At 29.1% G+C, this 1767-nt stretch overlaps 1 protein-coding gene across 1 annotated transcript; it reads right to left on the bottom strand.

Annotated features, from left to right (window-relative positions):
- Nucleotides 1-18: 18 nt before the first annotated feature.
- EIN_006860 (hypothetical protein) lies at nucleotides 19-580 on the bottom strand (the record flags this gene model as incomplete). Its single annotated transcript, XM_004255334.1, has 2 exons — nucleotides 19-127; nucleotides 225-580. 2 exons carry the CDS (start codon nucleotides 578-580, stop codon nucleotides 19-21), a joined length of 465 nt encoding a protein of 154 aa, XP_004255382.1.
- Nucleotides 581-1767: the final 1187 nt, after the last annotated feature.

The raw sequence follows: 1767 nt of genomic DNA, 5'->3' as shown, positions 1-1767 counted from the left end.
ATTTGTTCTCTGATGCACCTACCAGCTGTGTACACACAAAGCCTTCTCTACACAATCCACAAGCTGGTCGACAGTGTTCACTCCATATGCTGGTTCCTTGTGGATATGAATCGTTTGTGATTTGGCACTCTGTTCCAAAACAATCAAAAGAATTCGAATCGCAAATATATTGATTGTTTGCGAAATTTGATCTGAACAAAGTAATATTTTGCAATCTCACATACGATCCTTTTGTGACTAAAAACTTGATTGACCCTCCATTTGAAAATTCTTTTCTATCTGGTTTGTAATAAGCTGTGATTGACACCTTTTTGTCTGTTTTAAAGTATTTTGTTTTCAGGTCTTTATCTACAAATACAAAAGAAGTGTTTGTGAATTCGACAAAGTCTGTTTTGAACACCAAGTCTGCCAGAATCAGTTCAAAATCTGTCGTGTCTTCCATTTCCAAGTCAAATTGCACATGAGTGAAGTCTTGGTCAAGCATCATTTCAGTTATATAGACATATCCAATGGAGATAAATCCTTTCCCATTTACTATATCAGTTGGTTCAAATATTATTCCACCTGGTGTTTTTTCCATTTGAACTAGGTTGATGGCATAATCCGGTTGCAAAATGTGCCACTTTAAGAAATAGACAGACTCGTTTTTCTCATCAGGAGCATGATCAGGCGTTTACCATTATTTTATAACAAAATGCCGAATAACAAAATTGTTTTCAAGTAAATTATTTGTTTTTTTCCCGTTTTTTTACTATTTTTTAATTCAATTTTTTCTTATTTGAACTTGAAAACACAAAGCTAACTGGTAAAAAAGTTATTCATTGATTTTTTTTAGGGCGAAAAACTCTTATTTCAGGCCAATATAATATCATTTTTAAAATAAAACCATGCCAAAATTTCTCTGAATTATACTTTTTGGTATTTTTCAGGTTAAAACAGGTCCTTATAAGACAAAAACCAAAGGAGCGCCCAGTTTCGTTACTTCCGTATTTCAATAACAAGGAACTATCGAAACTTCTAAAAACCAAAATCAAACAGAAAAACACGAAAATAAACGGCGGTTGATGATCAAAATAGCTTTTTACACTTGCAAATGTGATAACCGATTAGTAAGTATTTCCAATTTTTACCAATAATTTAAAAAACAAACAAAAAAACACACAAAAAACAAACACGATACCATGAAACATAAACTGCCTCTGATGCAATGTCAACAAACAGTCAATCAAATATTGAATTAATTGCCGACTTAAAAAATTATTAAAAAAACAATAAGAAAATAAAGAACAAATAGGGAAATTGATGTAAAATGTTATTTGAAAGCAAATTAAGAACGAAACTCAGACAATTATTACCATACAATTCCTATGGACAATTGAACAACTATAAAATTATTATAAAATAACTATTTAAAAACAATGTTTATTTAAACGAATAACTATATTATAACTATTATAATACTACCAAAAGAAACTATGAGACAAAAACAATAATAAGATCCAAAATACAGAACCAGTATATAATTATTAATAAATTATCAAAATATTATCAAAAGACGGCACTATTTAATATTAAAACGTCAAACATAATAACAATAACACCAATTTATAATTAGAAAATGCATGACAAGATAGAAAAACATTAAAGAGGGGGTATTACTTGTTGGTTCAATTTCGAATTGAAATAAATAATACAACCAAAAACTTTTTGAGGGTTATTCAAAACATGCTTTGTAAACAGAAAACAATTTAAATAATTATAATTTAG

Source organism: Entamoeba invadens (assembly GCF_000330505.1).
Source record: "Entamoeba invadens IP1 unplaced genomic scaffold scaff_1105074724493, whole genome shotgun sequence".
NCBI classification, from domain to species: Eukaryota; Evosea; order Mastigamoebida; family Endamoebidae; genus Entamoeba; species Entamoeba invadens.
This window is presented reverse-complemented; position numbering and strand designations above follow the sequence as displayed.